This window comes from Aotus nancymaae, unplaced genomic scaffold (assembly GCF_030222135.1).
Source record: "Aotus nancymaae isolate 86718 unplaced genomic scaffold, 86718_ANA_hifiasm-v0.15.2.pri h1tg000062l, whole genome shotgun sequence".
NCBI lineage: Eukaryota > Metazoa > Chordata > Mammalia > Primates > Aotidae > Aotus > Aotus nancymaae.
This window is the reverse complement of record NW_026988476.1, coordinates 41,432,259-41,450,166: the sequence shown is the minus strand read 5'-3', so window position 1 is coordinate 41,450,166 and position 17,908 is coordinate 41,432,259. Positions and strand designations below refer to the sequence as shown.

General features: G+C 47.9%; 1 protein-coding gene across 1 annotated transcript in view; it reads left to right on the top strand.

Moving 5' to 3' along the window:
- The first annotated feature begins 470 nt into the window (after positions 1 to 470).
- Positions 471 to 17,908, top strand: part of GNB5 (G protein subunit beta 5) — a 63,505-nt gene continuing 46,067 nt past the window's right edge. Inside the window, exons 1-3 of the mRNA XM_012442197.3 lie at positions 471 to 551; positions 8,037 to 8,180; positions 13,791 to 13,902. Coding sequence (XP_012297620.1) covers positions 8,055 to 8,180; positions 13,791 to 13,902 — 238 coding nt within the window. The 5' untranslated portion in view covers positions 471 to 551; positions 8,037 to 8,054. The remainder of the gene's footprint in view (positions 552 to 8,036; positions 8,181 to 13,790; positions 13,903 to 17,908) is intronic.

The window sequence follows — 17,908 nt, the reverse complement described above, 5'->3', positions numbered from 1 at the left end:
CATCCACATCCCTGCCTTCATCCTGCTGCTGATGAGGTGGAAGAGAACTGAAGAAGCAAAGTCCTGTTGGAGGACGCTGTGTGTGTGGTGGGGAGTCGACCATGGGAAAAAGTAGGTCGTGGTGGGGACAGGGAGACCCGTGGAGGCTGAGGAGTTTATACATGGAAGAATGGGAAGAGGCAGGCACTCACCTCACAGTCCTGATCAGTTCTACAAAGCTGTCAGTGACAAGGAGACCAAAATAGAGAAATGTTAAGAACAACAGCCCAGGTCACTGTGAGGGTTGCTCAGTGAGGGCGCAGACACAGAGGTCAAACCTGCCAAGGTGTCCCTCCGCAGCGGGGCTGAGCAGAAGGTTCCAGGGGTGAGTGAGGGATGCAGATGGCAGCACGCGCCCAGGAGGGAGCATGGAAGTGCAGTGGAGGAAGGAAGCAGGCTGAGAAGATAAGGAGATTAGCCGGTGGGCAAGGTGCTTGACACCCAAGCACCTCAGGCTGCTAGTCCTCACCTCTCACCGTCTGCCCTGCGGCTCCCAGTGCTGACTCCAGAAGGTATGTGCATGCTGACCTACCTTTTGAAATGCTTAGAAAAGCATCCAGATGAGTCCAGGCCACAGTGTTAGCAGGTCTTTCTGTGCGGCGGGAGCACAGGTGAGGGGGTTTTGTTGTTAATCTGTTGAATCTAACTCTTCTACAATGCACATGAATTTATTTTGAAATAGTAAAGTGTTTTTACATTAATGTTGGCATCAGGAAAGAAATTAAACATGCTTAAAATTACCAAATCAGTTTTAAAATTTGATACAGGTGACACATGACAATGAAAGCCTCTGAATACAGTGTATGGAGTTAGAAAGAGGTTTTTGTAGTTTTAAGTCTGAGATACGTCCACGTTGTTGTGTGTATCGGTTTGTTCTTTATTATTCTATGCCCATTTCACAGTTGAGTCAACAACTAGTGAACATTTGGGTCTTTCTAGTTTAGGCCTTCTGTGAATAAAGCTGCTATGAGCTTTATGGGTTGTTTTGTTTTGCTTTTAGGAAATAAGCATTATTTTCTGTGGTGTATGTATGCAGGAGTAGAATTGCTTGGTCACAGAATATATGCATTTCACTTCAGTGGGTCCTATTGACCAGTTTTCTGCAGTGGTTATACCGACTTCTACTCCCACCAGCAGAGAAAGGCAGTTCCAGGCTCTGCATCCTTGCCCACGCTTTGTGTTGTCAGGCTTTGTAAGTTTTCTGATGGATAAGTAGTTGTATCACGTCATAGTCTGACTTTGTATTTCTCTGATGACTAATGATAATGAACAGCTTTTATAGGTTTATTGACCATGTAAGTGTCCTCATTTGTGAAGTGACTGTGCAAGCCTTTTGTCCGGTTAAAAAAAAAATCTTTATTGAGATATGATGTCCACACATTTAGTTTCACATTTTAAAACCCATCACTTAAAAACATATATTTCAGTGGTTTTTTAGTTTATTTACAAGGGTTTGCAACCATTGCCACTAATTCCAGAGTATTTTCATCACCCCAAAAAAGAAATCTCATACCCATTAAGCAGTCACTCCCATCCCAATTCCCTCCTTCCCCCTTGTTCCCTCTTCCCTCCACCTTGCAACTATTCATCTGCTTCCTGTCTCTCTGGATTTGCTGATCCTATACACTTCACATCAGTGAAATTATATAATATGTGGCCTTTTGTGTCTGGCTTCTTTCATGGGATAGTGTTTTTCAAGTTTGATCATGTTGTAGCATGTGTCAGAACTTCATTCTTTATATTGCTGAATAGCAGTCTACTGGAGGATAGACATTTCGTTTATTCATTTGTCAGTTGGTGGACACTTGAGTTGCTTTCACTTTTGGCTAATAATGCTGCCATGAACATTTGTAGCTACATTTTTTATGTGAACATAAATTTTCTTTTTTCATTCCTTTTTTTTTTTTTGAGACGGAGTCTCACTGTGTTGCCCAGGCTGGAGTGCAGTGGCACAATCTCGGCTCACTGCAACCTCCGCCCCCGCAAGTTCAAGCGATTCTCATGTCTCAGCCTCCCAAGCAGCTGGGGTTACAGGTGCCTGCTACCACACTCAGCTAATTTTTGTGTAGTAGAGATGGGGTTTCACCATGTTGCCCAGGCTGGTCTAAACTCCTGATCTCAGGTGATCCGTCCACCTTGGCCTCTCAAAGTACTGGGATTACAGGTGTGAGCCACCACACCTGTAATGTTATCCTGGGTATATATCTAGAAGTAGGATTGTGGGGTCATATGGTAACAGCTATATATTAAATGTTTTGAATAACTGCCAAACCGTTTCCCACAGCTGTACCATTGGAAAACTACCCCATTTTACCTTCCCACCAGCAATGTATGAAGGTCCTTTTGTCCATTTTTAATTGAGTTAATGAAGCATTATTTTCAAAGTAAAAACTGGATATGCCCTATGTATCCAAACACAGGAAGTTGGTTTAATAAATTATGACACTCCATAGTATAGAATAATGCTGCACCTATTACCAAAAAAGGTAGATCTCTAAGTATCAACAGAATAAGCTAGATGAAGAAAGCAAGCAACCCGATTTGCGTGACTACCAAAGCTGTATCTTCGTGTTTGTGCCAGAAAAGTCTGGAAGAAGAAACAACAAACTACATAAGGGCAGTGAGAATGCAGTGCGTGTGGTGGGGGTTCAGGTTTCACTTTCTCATCTGGTATTGGTTCTTTTTAAAATAAACATGTATTTCTGTGGGAATTTTTAAGCCATACATTTAGGTAAAATAGATATCAAAGAAAGTCTGCTTGGCATAAGGTTATTAGGGGAAGGTTCGAGAAGGTCTATGAACTCCTACTGCAGAGCAACTTCATGTCAAAACTTGTTAAACGGGGCATTTTGGTCTTTCTTATCAAAATGCTCATCGAAACACTGGCTCTAGCTGTGAAAAATTTCCTTATCATAAAAAGGATTATTGACAATACGACAGAATGTACTAAAATTAAATTTAGCTCGTGATATAAATACTAAGTGAAAAGCATCAAGATATGGAAACGTAATCAGTATAATGAACAGTATGACCTCAGTGATCTCAAATCTATTCTTGCATACACCCAAATGTAAAAAGAAGTTTCTCTGAGTGGTGGGATTATAGGTGATTATCTTCTTCCTTACACCTTCCCCCGCCGCAAACTTTCTACAATGCATATGTATGACATCTACGTTTAAAAATGCTTCAAATTTAGTTTGTAGCTTGCCCATGTTTAACCAGTCAGGTCTAAAATGCTAGCTATGTGATATGACTTATGACTCAAAAATCGGAGTCTCCGTTAAAAAATGGTGTTTTCCAGGAATATGCAATGACATGAAGATGAAAATGCTATTACGTAAGTTAAAATAGTATATGGCATACAATTCCAATTTTTAAAAAGATGCACACATATAACCTTCTAAAGACACTAGAAGAAAACATAACATGCCAGCAGGCCAGTTATTTGTTGGTGTAGGGCATGTGGACGATCACTTTCACCTCTTCTTGTCCTTCTGTTTCCAGTTGTTTATTTATTTATTTATTTTTGAGACAGAGTCTCACTGTGTCACCCAGTCTGCAGTACAGTTGCGTGATCTCGGCTCACTGCAACCTCTGCCTCCCAGGTTCAAGTAATTCTTCTGCCTCAGCCTCCCGAGTAGCTGGGATTACAGGTGTGTGCCACAACGCGGGGCTAATTTTTATATTTTCAGTAGAGAGAGGGTTTTACCATGTTGGTCAGACTGGTCTCAAACTCCTGGCCTCAAGTGGTCCACCCACCTCGGCCTCCCAAAGTGATGGGATTATAGGTGTGAGCCACCACGCTCAGCCCTCTGTTTCCAGTTATTTATAATGAACCTTATAAGCATCTTTTATAATTTGAAAAAATTCAAAATGTAATTTGAAAAGAAAAACCTTGCCTCTCTCTAGATACGGAGCATCGGCCCTCTTTTCTACCTGTCTTTCTCTCCCGTGCCTCCCAGCCATCCTTCATTCCTCCTCCACTTGGTGCCGTGGCTTCCTCTCGCCCTCTGTTCCTGTAGCTGCTCTTCTGTCTGGAGCTCACTTCCTCTTCTCCAGAACACAGCAATCTCTTAACCTGGTTTGTTTTCCTGCCGTCCCTTCTCTCTCTCTGACCTACTTCTGGAAGCACAAATGCTGGAATAATCCACATGGATGACGCGGCTCCCTTAACAGCTCGTGGCTCACCGTCCTAATGCAATTACTGGGAGTGCTCAGCCCGACCTTGCTACTGGCCGCCTTTACAGGGCGGGGGAGGGGGGTGCAACAGTCACCAAGCCCCACGGTGGGCCAGGCTCTTCAGGGCAGGCCCTTTCTTGTTAACTCACCTTTTGTGACAAAACCATGCAGCTTGACCATGCTGGCTTGGAAGGAGTGTTCCAAAGTGTGTATTCACACTACTTACAGACTCAGCTCTGCCACTGACCTTGAACTTGCTTAATCTTCCTGCTTTCCCTCAGGTGCAACACAGATGTCCTGCCTCCCTCCCAGGGTAGTTTTGAGAGGCGAGGGCTGGACACTCTGAGGCAGTTGGTAGCTGGTTTCCTTGTGAGCTGTTGACCCAAAGGGGTGCCCTTTATGCCTTTGTTGCCTAGAAGTCTCTGGAACTGTGCTGGCCGCCCCTTCGCTGTAGGAGCTCAGCCCAACTCATGAGCTCCCCATTCTCTCTCCAGCCCCAGGGTGGGCTCCACATGGCAGATGTTCCTTATCAGAAATGTCCCCACTGTCACCTCCCCATAAATGTATCCCTCTCGGATTTGACTCTTGAAATATTCAGACCAGGCTGGGTGCGGTGGCTCACGCCTGTAATCCCAGCACTTTGGGAGGTCAAGGCGGTTGGATCATGAGGTCAGGAATTCAAGACTAGCCTGACCAACATGGTGAAACCCCATCTCTACTAAAAATGCAAAAAAATTAGCCGGGCGTGGTGGTGGGCATCTGTAATCCCAGCTACTCGGGAGGCTGAGGCACAGAACTGCTTGAACTTGGGAGGTGGAGGTTGTAATGAGCCGAGATTGCGCCACTGCACTCCAGCCTGGGGGACAGAGTGAGACTCCATCTCAGAAAAAACAAAAAAGGTGGGGGGCTTCCCCATAAGGCCTTAGCTGGGCGCAGTGGCTCATACCTGTAATCTCAGCACTTTGGGAGGCTGAAGTGGGCAAATCATGAGGTCAGGAGTTCGAGACCAGCCTGGCCAACATGGTGAAAACCCGTCTCTACTAAAAATACAAAAATTAGCTGAATGTGGTGGTGCATACCTGTAGTCCCAGCTACTCAGGAGACTGAGGTGGGAGAATCACTTGAACCCAGGAGGAAGAGGTTGTAGTGAGCCGAAACCACACCACTGCGCTCCAGCCTGGTGACAGAGTGAGACTCCATCTCCAAAAAAAAAAAAGGAATATTCAGACCAGTGCCCCCAAATATCTTTATGTTCAGGGGGTCATTTCTTTGAATCTTGACGAAGCTCACTCTTTGGAACACCTGCCAAATTGACAGGGACTCACCGGCTGCTCCCTTCCCCATTAACTGCTTTGTTCTCATCACCAACAATGGCAACCAGAACCCCTTGGTCTCCCAAAGAAATCTAGGCCACAGCACTGACACCTCCCTCTCCTGGACCCCACACACCAAGTCCAGTTCCTTGTCCTTCTTTTTCCTAAGCATGGTCCAAGTCCATCCACTACATTGCTTTGTGGACCTAAAAGGAAGAAGTTGTAGCACAAAACAAGATTTAAGGAGTTTACTTGAGCCAAAGTGAGGACAGATGCCTGAATGGCTCAGACCCAAGTACCCTTGGACATGATCTCTGTTTGGCCTTTGTTACAAGCCATTTTTTTTTTTTTTTTTTTTTTTGAGATGGAGTTTCTCTCTTGTTACCCAGGCTGCAGTGCAATGGCATGATCTCAGCTCACCACAACCTCCGCCTCCTGGGTTCAGGCAATTCTTCTGCCTCAGCCTCCTGAGTAGCTGGGATTACAGGCATGTGCCACCATGCCCAGTTAATTTTTTTGTACTTTTAGTAGAGACGGGGTTTCACCATGTTGACCAGTATGGTCTCGATCTCTTGACCTCATGATTCACCCGCCTCGGCCTCCCAAAGTGACAAGCCATTTTTTAAAGGCAAAAAGGGGGACAGGGAGTGGGCTGATATGAGGTTGTCAGGAATTCTCATTGGTTTACAGAAATAACATAGATGAGTGATTGGCTATACATTGTTACACTACAGGGTGTGGGTTATAGTGTTCAGTGTGGCATTATTAGGTTATTCTTAGCTACTTGTGCCAATAGCAAGCAGTTTGAAGAGATGAGGCCAGGTGTGGTAGTTCACGGCTATAATCCCAGCACTTTGGGAGGGCTGAGGTGGGCGGATCACTTGAGGTCAGGAGTTCAAGACCAGCCTAGCAAACATGGCAAAACCTTGTCTGTACTGAAAATACAAAAATTAGTCTGGCATAGTGGTGCATGCCTGTAATCCCAACTACTTGGGAGGCTGAGGCAGGAAAATCGCTTAAACCCGGGAGACGGAGGTTGCAGTGAGCCAAGGGTTTTGCCATGTTTGCTAGGCCACTGCACTCCAGCCTGGGTGACAGAGAGATACTCTGTCTAAAAGAAAAAAAAAAGAGATGAATACATCGCTCAAAGTGGGCACTAGAATGTGATTGCTGTCTCATTTTCATGTCTCCCTGGGCCTGACAATTTGAAAGGACTTGCATTAAGTTACTTTCTCACCCTTAGTCCAGGACTTCCTCGCATCTTGCCTGAACCACTGCCATAGGCTCCTCTCATTCTTTCCTTGGCATCCCCCCTCACCCTGCCCCTGCCCCTGTCCCTCTTTTCCAAGGCAGCCATTGTTCGTACCACTGCTGCCACTCGAAGCAGCACGACCTTGCTGGCGCACTCCCTGTATTACTGGCCTTGAGCTACGTGCTTTACGCACTGACTCTTATTCTCCTGACAACCCCAGAAGGGTAGGTTTTAAGATCTCCACTTGATAGATTAGCAAAACCAGGCTGGGCGCAGTGGCTCACGCCTGTAATCCCAGCACTTTGGGAGGCCGAGGCGGGTGGATCACGAGGTCAAGAGATCGAGACCATCCTGGTCAACATGGTGAAACCCCGTCTCTATTTAAAAATACAAAAAATTAGCTGGGCATGGTGGCGCGTGCCTGTAATCCCAGCTGCTCAGGAGGCTGAGGCAGGAGAATTGCCTGAACCCAGGAGGCGGAGGCTGCGGTGAGCCGAGATCGCGCCATTGCACTCCAGCCTGGGTAACAAGAGCGAAACTCCATCTCATTTAATAAAAAAAAAAAAAAAAAAAAAAAAAGATAGATTAGCAAAACCAAACTTCAGAGAGGTCAGGTGACTAGACTCAGTGGCAGGCCGGGACCAGGCAGCCAGAGCCTGTCCCTTTAACCACTAGATGCTTGTGCTGCCTCAAGGCTGCCTCCCTGCAGCGGCCTGGGCCCGTCTGTTGACTTCCCTGTGAACAGGCAGGGACCTTGGGTCTGTGGCTGTCAAATGTTTAATAAGTGGGTGCTTGTCTTGCAGGGAACCCACACCACACTTGGCCTCCTGGCTTTGGTTGGGGTCAGGCTCCACCATTTGCTGACCCTTATCTTTACTCTAAAAGTTCACCCTGAGGGGAGGAATGTTTTTAAAAGTTTTAAATTATAGCATCCATTACAACGACGTTTTCCACTGTGAAACCCCACAGAATTGATATTGCGCTACAAGGATCAATCCTGACTCTGTCTACCAGCTGCCAAAAAACCGGTTAGACATGTTAAGTTCAGAAAACCTATTGTCTGATGCTTTCTAACTGATTAAATAAATGAGTTGTATTGACCCAGCGTGTTGTAATAGTTGAAAGGTGATAAATTAACTGCATCCCACATGTAGACATTTGAATAGCTACCATGGTTCAAGCAAGAAGAGGTTTTAGAAAGCTAAAACCATTGCTTTTCTCACACACCCTCCCTTCTTTTCATTTTTTTTCAGCTTCATCTTGGGTGAAAGATGTGTGATCAGACCTTCCTAGTTAATGTATTTGGCTCATGTGACAAATGTTTCAAACAAAGAGCTCTGAGACCAGTTTTCAAGAAATCTCAGCAACTCAGCTACTGTTCAACATGTGCAGAAATCGTAAGTGCCACTTAAAAAAATTTTAGTTACCTGTCTTAGTCAAACGAGAGTCCTGTGACAGATGAGTTGCCATAGAATCAGTGTATATGACACACACTTTTCAGTATGCCTGGGCTTGGTGAGGCAGTGTAGCACAGAGGTCCGGGGTGTGGACTATGGTGTCTGACTGCCTGGGTCCAAATCCTATTTATGTTCCTAGTTAGTGGTGTGCAAGGAAGGAGGTTCTCACCTCTCTCCTGAAGTCTGTTTTCCCATCTGCAAATAGACATACTAATAGCACCTACATCATAGGAGTTTTATGAAGATCAAATTATTTCATTTGATAACTTATTTTAAATGGTACCCAGCAAAGAAAGTGCTCAAGAAATGTTTTAGCTTTTATTATTTCTTAGGGCTAATACTTTTTTTCTTCTGACTTCTCCAAGTCTGCTTGGCAGGCAATCAAGCTAAAAGAGAACCTGGCAAATAAACAGTATGGGAGCATCTTTCCAAGGACAGGTCCCAGTCGTGTGTAGGTCCAGCTCTAATGAAGATGGAATCTTACAGGGCCTCAGTAGTGAGCAAAATTCAGCTCAAAAATACTCCTTGGGCCTAAGCCTTCAACAAAAACTAGGGATGGAATACAAATCTTTGAATTTTTCAAAGTATACGAAATTAAGTTCTTACCATCTTGCAGCAAAAATGCCCACAGCATCACTGAATGCCTAGGAATTAGTCCTACCTCCGAACGTGCAAAACTGCGCTCAATAGTGCAGCTGAGCAGAGCCCCCACATGGTGAAAAGTGGTAAAGCACTCCTCCTGAAAAGCCCAGAAGGAAATCCCCACATACTTAAATAACAACAAAATCCATAACACATCAAAGAAAGGAAAGATGACTTTTACATTTTATCCAGCTGAAAAAGAAAAGGCACTTTTTATCCTCCTGATTCCTTTGTAACCCCTGAGTGATTACATTAAAAATTATTCCCATAAAGCAGATAGCAAGTAAACAGCCCAGGGCGGCATAAAAAGCTTTGACACAGCATAGCAGTTTTGATGTGTCTTCAGCCTAGGGGTAATGGGCTTCCACCTGTAGTATATTTCTACATTCTACGTTCTAACCTGGCTCTGCAAATTGTAGAACTGATGACATTTAGTTCTTAAAAACAAACCTGCGTCCGGGCGTGGTGGCTCACGCCTGGAATCCCAGTACTTTGGGAGGTGGAAGTGGGTGGATCACGAGGTCAAGAGATCGAGACCATCCTGGCCAACATAGTGAAACCCCGTCTCTACTAAAACTACAAAAATTAGCTGGGCGTGGTGGCATGCACCTGTAGTCACACCTACTCGGGAGGCTGAAGCAGGAGCATCGCATGAACCCAGGAGGCGGAGGTTGCAGTGAGCCAAGATCGTTGCCACTGCACTCCAGCCTGGTGGCAGAGCAGAGACTCCATCTCAAAAAACCAAAACCAAAACAAAAAAACCATCCTGCTTTCTGGGGGCCTTATCCGCCCCCTCATTCCACATTATTTATTAATCTAACTCTTCTGCTTTTTAAACAACTTCCTCTGAAGGCAGAATAAACCCAAAAAATCCCACATTTTGAGTCCTGTGTGGCACATAGTTTCTCCCTCACATGGCGGCCCTGCCTGGCGGTACTCTTCCAGGGAACAGTTGCTGGCTAGCTTTATTATTAGGTTGGTGCAACAGTAATTGCGGTTTTTGCCATTGCTTTCAATGGCATCGAAATACTTTGATAACAATTTCTACTCTTTACTTGGGGGTTCCCAAATATTCAGACAGCATCATTCAGCTGAGCAGACATCCAATGACTGACAGCTGGCCTTTCATCCAAGTGTTTGGGATTATGTAGACACAGCCCTCACTGGGCCCTTTTCGTGAATAGGAATGACCCTATACCTCAATCACAGTGGAAATGTAGCTGACTTCAACTTTTCCGATCTCTGGCTTCCTTAGCTGGAGTTAACACCAAAGTACAAGAAGGCACTTGGCAGACTGCCCAACCATTAAAAGTTCCATGGCCTTGGCTGGGTGTGGTGGCTCACACCTGTAATCCCAGCACTTTGGGAGGCTGAGGCCTGCGGATTGCCTGAGTTCAGGAGTTCGAGACCAGCCTGGACAACACAGTGAAACCCTGTCTCTACTAATATACAAAAAATTAGCCGGGCTTGGCGGCATACGTCTATAATCCCAGCTACTTGGGAGTCTGAGGCACGAGAATCACATGAACCTGGAAGCAGAGGTTGCAGTGAGCTGAGATTGTGCCACTGCACTCCAGCCTGGGTGACAGAGCAAGACACCATCGCCAAAAAAAAAAAGTTCCATGGCCTCATCTCTAGAGAATTTAGATAGGTTGGAGGCTGTTCAAGGTTTACTTAACACAAAGAACCCCGGAACACACCAGTGAGAAGTACCATGTGCCTCAGGTCTTCACAGACAGGAGGACCCTGAACTATACACACACATCCTGCAATGGTGCAAAAAACAGAGCCAGCCTAAGGGGCTGATGCGAAGAGGCTGCCTTGCCTGGGGCCCTTGAGATAGCCCTTGTGAGCAGTGTCCCCCATGACTCAGTGTCTCATTTAAATTACCTCATGTAAACTACTCAAGTGTATCAGGCAGTCTTAGTAATAGTAACAGATGCATACTGTGTGCCATGCACTGCTGTCTCCGAATGCTGTACAGAGTCTGAAGGAAGTGTTATCCCCATTTACAGATGAGGAGCCTGAGGCACAGACAAGTAAATCCCTCAGGCCACACGGCAGAGCCAGGATTTGCCCCCAGGTAGTCAGCTCTAGATAGAGCCTGTGCTCTTAACCTTTTGCTCTACAAACCCTCAGACAGGTGTAATATTTTATTTTTAATTATTTATTTATTTATTTTTTGAGACGAAGTTTTGCTCTTGTTGCCCACAGTGGAGTGCAATGGTGTGACCTCAGCTCACCGCAACCTCCGCCTCCCGGGTTTAAGCGATTCTCCTGCCTCAGCCTCCTGAATAGCTGGGATCACAGGCATGCACCACCACACCCAGCTAATTTTTGTATTTTTAGTAGAGATGAGGTTTCTCCATGTTGGTCAGGGTGGTCTTGAATGCCCAACCTCAGGCAATCTGCCTGCCTCAGCCTCCCAAAGTGCTAGGATTACAGGTGTGAGCCACCACGCCCATCCTTTATTTTTATCTTATACTTAAATAATTGTATTTATGTAAATCATTTATATATTTATTCATTTATAAACATTTGTTATACATTTTTAACATAGTTTATAAAGATTTATATATTTTATACATTGTTTTATACATCCATTTAATAAACTAGCATTAACTGAGCACCTACTATATGCAAATACTATGCTAAATACTGAGAAACAATGACAAACAAATATATGGATAGGGGCTAGGTGCGGTCACTCACGCCTGTAATCCCAGCACTTTGGGAAGCTGAGGTGGGCGGATCACCTGAGGTCGGGAGTTTGAAACCACCCTGACCAACATGGAGAAACCCTGGCTCTACTAAAAATACAAAATTAGCCGGAGATGGTGGCGCATGCCTGTAATCCCAGCTACTCAGGAGGCTGAGGCAGGAGAATTGCTTGAACCCGGGAGGTAGAGGTTGCAGTGAGCCAAGATGGCGCCATTGCACTCTAGCCTGGGCAACAAGAGCAAAACTCCATCTCAAAAATATATATACACACACACACACACACACACACACACACACACGAATGGTAACGGAAAAGAGAACTAGCAGCAAATAAGCATCTGCTATGTATGGAGAAATCTGCTGAAGTCTTCACCCATACTATCTTACCTTTTGTTTTGTTCTGTTTTTTGTTTTATTTTTGAGTCTCGCTCTGTCGCCCAGGCTGGAGCACAGTGGCGAGATCTTGGCTCACTGCAGTCTCTGACTCCTGGGTTCAAGCAATTCTTGTGTCTCAGCCTCCTGAGTAGCTGGGATTACAGGCACGTGTCACAACGCCAGGCTAATTTTTGTATTTTTAGTAGAGACAGGGTTTCACCATGTTGGTCAGGCTGGTTCCGAACTCCTGACCTCAAATGACCCACCCGCCTCGGCCTCCCAAAGTGTTGGAATTACAGGTGTGAGCCATTGTGCCCGGCCCACACTATCTTACTTAATTCTCCTCACAATCCTATGAAGCAGATCCTGTGAAGAAGTTTTTACAGATATGGAAACTGAGGATCTCGGACTTTAACCTGAAAACAACTATGTACAGATTAATATCGAGTACGTTGAACTTTTCTCAGACAAAGAGGGCCGGGGACAGCAACTGGAGTACGGTTCCTCTGGGAGGGATCAGGTACAGACAGGTGGGGACAGCACCCAAGATTCTACTTGGCGATGTTCCCGCCAGAATTTGTGATTTTGATCTGTCTCCCCATTCTCCGCACAAACGCATGCAAGATCACAGAGGAGGGAAAGAAGAGAAGGCTTGGGTTGAATTATCCACACCAAAGTCCAGAGGACTATGGCGCCAGCCTGTCTGGGTTCAAATCCTGTCTCTCCCTCTTTCTTGGAGAATGCCCCATGAGTAATTACTCAGCCTTTCTGTGCCTCAGTATGCTCTTCTGTAAAGTGGGGATAAGAGCGCCCATTCAAGGTGACTCCTGTGAGGATGAAACAAGTGCGAATTAAAGCACTTAGAACAGTGCCTCTCACATCTCAGGCACTTGGGGCGAGGGGATGCTTCAGTCTGACAGAAGTGAGTACACGTGCATGCTGGGAGAACTGTACCAGCCCTTCATTCTAAAGGGCAGGAGGTGGCCTCAGAAGTGAGGGGTCGGAGGTGCCTGGGCGTGGCTCAGAAGCCCCAGGTCTGAGCCTGCTCGGCCACCGACCCACCGCCCACCTCCTTTTACCGCCCGCAGGCCAGGGCCTGATTCCGGAGTGAAGAATCAGGAATCTTTCTTCTTTTCTTTCTTCCTGAGTGAAGAAAAGAAAAACTAAGTGTGGGCCTCCTAATGCCGCAGAGACCCCTTCTCAGAGGCAGAACTAGTTTTATTTTTGCATATTTAGCTAACAAACGAAGAGGGTCTCCGGTTCCTTGAGTGGGTGGCACTACAGCTACCTGCGGCCAAGCCTCATGGCCGACTCCTCTCCCGTCCTCTCTGTGCCTGCGGGAGCCGCGGGCCCGCAATCAAGTCCCACAGAGCGGAGATCTGCACCCGAGGCGTGGGGATGTGAGGGCCGTGTCGCGGGGACCTCACCGGTCTCCCCAGAAGCGGGGAGTTCTGAGTTAGAATCCCGGCTTGGCCCTTCCCTCTGTGTGCGTCCTCGGGCAAATCACCCAGTATCCCTGAGCCTCAGTTTGCCCGCCGGTAAAATGGGCGTGGCACTCCCCGCCTCTCCTGGACAGCGTGCGCGGCAGCGCTGACGCGGACGTCGCCCCGGGCACCGCGCCAGAGCGCGCGCCCAGGTGTCGAGGTCGGGGGGCTCAGGCGCCGCTGCAGCGCCCGCAGCTGCTGGCGTCATCGCAGAGGGCGGGGCCGCGGGGCGGCGCTCGGGGCCGGGAAAGGGGGCTGGAGCGGCGCCCGCCGCGGCTCAGCGCATCCCCGCTCTCTGCTTCCCTTCCCGCCGCGTCCCCGCGCGAAGATGGCAACCGAGGGGCTGCGCGAGAACGAGACGCTGGCGTCGCTGAAGAGCGAGGCCGAGAGCCTCAAGGGCAAGCTGGAGGAGGAGCGGGCCAAGCTGCACGACGTGGAGCGTAAGTGCGGGCCGGGAGGCGGGCGGGGAAGGCCGGACCGGCTCGCGACTTCCCGGGCGGGGGGCGGCGGGGGCGGCCGGGGCTGCGACGGGAGCCAGGCCCGCGCCACCGCCCGGCAGCAGGGCCCCGGTGCCCGGGCGCGCAGGTGAGGCGCGGGTAGCGGCCCGGAGCCCCGGGGCGCGCGGGCGTGGGACCCTCGGAGGGTCCGAGCGCCTGACAGACCCCCGCCGCCCGCTAGCGGAGGGCCGCGGGACCAGCTGCCCTCATCACCTGCCTGGAAGCAGCGGGCTAATCGCGTTCCTGCCCCTCCCAGGCGGAGGGCAGGGGGTGGGGTGTTGGTAGTGACGAGCGAGCGGGCCAGCCCGTGTGGGCGCGGCCTAGGAGAGACTCCTGTTTTGTTTTTTCATCATCTTCTGGCTTTCTCCATCACTGTTGTTTCGGTTCTCAGTTTTGCTTTTATGAGACTCCAATTTCAGAGCTCGTTTTTCCAACCTCTCCCCTATGCTTGGGGGCGGGCAGCTGGATGACAGGAGGGAAGGGAAGCGGAGGAGCTCACCAAATTCAACCGTTCAGTTCGTTTAAGGCTGTTTAAAAAGCTTTTGGATCAAAGCGGTGTGATCGGCATAAAAGAGCCATAGCAACCTTAAACTTCACCATCACCACCGTAATTCAGAACTGGCTCTGTGATTTTTATGAGTGAGCGATTAGATTAAACAGCCAGGTTCAGTGGCTGTCGGCCAGAACAGCGTTCCTTGACTTTGTCAGAGACTCCTCCTCAGCAGAACGTGGGCTGAGGGCCAGGCTTGGGGAAGCGGTAGTATCTGCTCACTTTTCAGCCCTGAGGGTGGCATCTCCTCTTTGCTGGGCAAGGCGTCCCACGGTGCCCTCCCGCACACCTTGACGTTGTTCTGCTATTCCTAATGGGTGCCACCCTTTACATTCTATTTGGAATGGAAAAATGGGGTTCGTGCTAGGGCCTTCAGCCTTTGATATCTTAAGATCACCTAAGAGAAGTGGATGACCTGAATTTAGCATGTGCTGTGCTTTCCTAGGGGTCACCTTTAAATAGGAGGCACTCTAAGCTTAGAAACCGTGTCCAGCAATCACTAACCATAAACCCCAAATAATGTAGTTATGCAAATTCAGAGTTACTTTTCTTACATAACAACAGCAAAGGTGGATGATCACCTGCTTTCGTTTAGCTGCACCGCACCCCCTCAATCCCCTGCCACCCACGCCTACGCTGTCTACCCTGTCGGGGACCCAGGCTCCTTCTGCCTTTCTTCCCCACACCTTAGAGCAGTGGCATTTGCCCCATGATTATGATATGATTGCCACAGCTCCAAACATCACTTCTGTATCCAAGGCAGGAAGAAGAGGGAATAAGCACACCAATCTCTCTTTGCTCCCTATCAAGAAAGCAAAGCAAAAGTTTTCCCAGAAACCCTCCTTGCCGTTCGAGACCAGCCTGGCCAACACAGTGAAACCCCGTTTCTACTAAAAATACAAAAATTAGCTGGGTGTGGTGGTGGGTGCCTGTAATGCCAGCTACTAGGGAGACTGAGGCAGGAGAATCGCTTGAACTCAGGAGGCGGAGGTTGCAGTGAGTTGAAATCGTGCCATTGCACTCCAGCCTGGGCAATAACAGCGAAACTGTTTCAAAAAAAAAAAAGAAAGAAAAGAAACCCACCTCCTTCCCCCGAAGATTTCTCCCCTGGGGAGATCTCCTTCCTCCAGGATCCCAGCTCTCCTCTCTTCCAGTTTCTCAGCCCCTTTGTTTCTTCTCCCTCAGTATCCAGCATTGAGACTTCATTGGTCAGAACTAGACCACGAGGCTACGCTAAGGGAGGCTGGGAAAGGGTTAGCTGAGCCATTCCCAGCCAAAGCTTGGTTTCTGTCATCAGGAAGGAAGTGGGGAATGGATGTTGGGAGGCATGAGACAGGGTCTGCCTAATCTCCCTTTGCAAATTCCCATACTCCAAATAATAACGATCATGCTGTTAGTGCCTCTAAAGTGTTAATAGGTCGTCTAACTTCTCCATTTGACAGTTGAGGAAACTGAAGCACAAAGAAGTTACGGGACTTACGGAAGTTCCCCTACTAATAAGTGATGGGACCAGGATTCCCCCTAGGCAGTCAGTGCCACCTCAGGCTCACTTCGGATTTTTTTTGCCAAACCCCTTTGAGCTTCATGCAGAGGGTGTTCTCCAGAAACTCACTTATTCACCAGTACGGACTGCACACCTGGATATTTTTCAGCTTTTCTGTGAATTTGTAAGTTGCCTTAAGGCAAAGAGATAGCAGAGATGACATTTTTCAATAGGGAAGCTCAGGAGGCAGATTTTGTCAATCCAAAAGAGGAAGCTTTTTTGTTCTGCCAAAAGTAGTGCCCTCAAAAGCTAGGGCCAGATTTTAGATCCACAGTGGAAGGGTCTGTCCCTACTTGCATATGTCAGAATTTTTGAGCTGGAAAGACTAGAAGTCATGTGGTTGTGTCTCTCTTGATTCCGCTGCAGCTTCCAGACCACTTCTCTTCCACCCGCCATAAAACCTTTGCTCCTTGAAGGTTCTTATCACTCTGTTGACCTCTTCCCCATTGACATGTTGCCTAACTTCCCAGCCACGTTCTCCGTTCTCTCATTTTTCTTTTTCCTTCTTTTTTTTTTCTTTTGAGATGGAGTCTTGCTCTGTTGCCCAGGCTGGAGTACAATGGTGCAATCTTGGCTCACTGCAGGCTCCACCTCCCGGGTTCAAGCGATTCTCCTGCCTTAGCCTCCCAAGTAACTGGGACTGACTATAGGCATATGCCACCATGCCCAGCTAATTTTTGTACTTTTAGTACATGGAACTTTACCATGTTGGCCAGGCTGGTCTCGAACTCCTGACCTCAAGTGATTGGCCCGCCTTAGACTCCAAAAATACTGGGATTATAGGCATGAGCCACCACGCTCAGCTATTCTTTTCTTTATTCATCTTTTTTTTGCTTTTTTATTTATTTTTTATGGAGATGGGGTTTCTCCATGTTAGTCAGGCCAGTCTCAAACTCCCAACCTCAGGCAATCTGCCCTTCTCAGCCTCCCAAAGTGCTGAGATTACAGGCATGAGCCATGGTGCCCGGCCCATCTTTTTTTTTTTTTTTTTAAGAGATAGGATTTCACTCTGTCATCCAGGCTGGAGTGAAGTGGCGTTATCATAGCTCATTGCAGTGTCAACCTCCTGAGCTCAAGCAGTCCTCCTGTCTCAGCCTCCCATGTAACTGGGACTACAGGCATGCACAACCACACCTGGCTACTTTTGTTTCAAAATTCTTTGTAGAGACAGGGTCTCACTATGTTGCCCAGGGGGGTCTTGAACTCCAGGCCTCAAGCGATCCTCCTGCCTTGGCCTCCTGAAGTGCTAGGATTACAGGCATGAGCCACTGTGTGCCCAGCCAGGTTCTCTCACTTCTTAAGGACTTTGGCATTTCTTAGGACTGTGGCTTGAGTCTTCCTCTTGTCCCTAAGCCCTGCTGTATCCTGTGAGATGACATGCTGGCCCCTCACCATCGCAGCCCTGCTGCACACACCCCGGGTTCTTGTCAGCACTCAGGACTGCCCCTCTTCCCTCACCTCGAATTGCTGCCTCCAGCTTCAAGCATAGTCCCTCCCTGGGGAGATCTCCTTCCTCCAGGATCCCAGCTCTCCTCTCTTCCAGTTTCTCAGCCCCTTCCTTTCTTTTCCCTCAGTATCGAGCATTGAGACTGGGCCACCATTTCAGCAACAATCTTGCCAAGCAATCCAAATTTCCTTCTCCTTCTACCTCTTCCTGGGAGCTGCCTGGCAGGACCTTAGCCCTGGATGAAACTGATGTCTCCTCTCTCTCTTGTGCCTGCAGCTGGAGAAGTGGCACACAGGAGGCTCGCTGAGACCGCTGTCAGTTCCACAGTCACGAGTTTACCAAGGCTCTCAGAGCAGGCTGGAGTTTCTCTGGTCAGCTCTTCACGGTGAAAATTTCAGACTTTCTCCAT